Below are 1,317 nucleotides of genomic sequence, written 5' to 3'. Positions count from 1 at the left end.
ACGCACCTGGTTCGAGGGCGGCACGCCGGGCGCTCGAGCAAGGACAAGCCGTGGAGTTGCTGCTTTGGCTCGATTTAGTAGTATTTCTGTGTTTTGCTGGTTCTTTCCCAAAACAGCAAGTGTTGATCAGCTTGAAAAGTGACTAATAAAGTGTGGGTAGTTTGCTAGAAAAGAACACATTTCCCAGATACTGTGTTTCTTCCTTTCGTAGGTACCAGCATATCCTGCATAGAAACCTCATTTATTTAGCTACAATTGCTGATGCGATGCCCCCCAGCACGCAGAAGACTGCAGACTGACTGCAGGTACCTGGACACGAGCAGCGATGCTTTAAGAATCCGTAGAAGCACTTAGTTTAGAGTCCCGCTGTAAGAGCTGAGAAGGCGCGGTATTGAAAGGCAGGTAAAAAGTCATCCATACTTCTATGTTAAAAACACAAATGTAGTTTTTGATGTAACGCGAGGCTAGCTTTTTCCCCATCGCTGTAAACAGAACTTGAGGGTGGTAATTACCACACTCCTTTTCCTTCTGAAAATCTCCATGTAGAACACTTACGAAAATAGCCTGGTTGTCAGGACAGCAATGCCTTTGGACGACTTTTGCAGTCTCATTGAAACAGACTGTTTCATGACTGAGGTTGTATAATAACAGGGTAAGCACTGGGCTAGGGAACTCCTACCTCCATCAGGACAAAATCAGTCACACGTTGCCGTATATATGTAAGCAGCAGACTGTTCTCTGTCTTGTATCGTTTAAGTGCTTAATAAACTAAAGATGTTCTTTGTAAATTAAAGTATGTTCTGCATTAATGTAACCTGTTAACAAAGGAGCAGCGCAGTGATTTGGTGAAACAAACGTTAACTTTTCTAAGATGGGCCTGTTCCATAACTCAGAGAAATTCAGTGCAAGGGGAAAATCGCACCTTTATTTCAGTGGGTCGAGGCTGTGTGTTTGCCCAAGTTGTCATTCCTTTTCCTGTTTGCTTTAAGTGCTCTGGACTGCAGACTCTGTAACCAAGTAAATTCTTGCATAATCAAGTGGATTCATCGGCTCCCTGGGTATTTGTCAGCATTTATGATCAGCTGTGTGCTCATGTGCTCTTATCCACAAAGAGCAGAGCTACGTGCACACCTCAGATGGTGCAGTGGCACAGCTAACATAAGCTAAACTAATAGCCTTGGTAAAAGGTCTCTTGTGGGGGTGTTACTTTCAGCTTACTACCCTGAAAATTACTTACTCTGTGATTGCTAAAACTTTAAGCTACTTGGGTTTTGGCAGTGCGTATCTGCACCACTAGTTCAAAGACAGGGCTGAGGC

The 1,317-nt window shown here is 43.9% G+C and overlaps 1 protein-coding gene across 1 annotated transcript; it reads left to right on the top strand.

Annotated features, from left to right (window-relative positions):
* Positions 1-211: 211 nt before the first annotated feature.
* Positions 212-299, top strand: SS18L2 (synovial sarcoma translocation gene on chromosome 18-like 2; the record flags this gene model as incomplete). The annotated part of the gene is made up of 1 exon (XM_009877522.1): positions 212-299. A coding segment is annotated over one exon (88 nt), but the record flags the coding sequence as incomplete, so codon positions are not given.
* Positions 300-1,317: the final 1,018 nt, after the last annotated feature.

Source organism: Apaloderma vittatum, unplaced genomic scaffold (genome assembly GCF_000703405.1).
Source record: "Apaloderma vittatum isolate BGI_N311 unplaced genomic scaffold, ASM70340v1 C12287164, whole genome shotgun sequence".
In the NCBI taxonomy this organism is placed as follows: domain Eukaryota; kingdom Metazoa; phylum Chordata; class Aves; order Trogoniformes; family Trogonidae; genus Apaloderma; species Apaloderma vittatum.
This window is presented reverse-complemented; position numbering and strand designations above follow the sequence as displayed.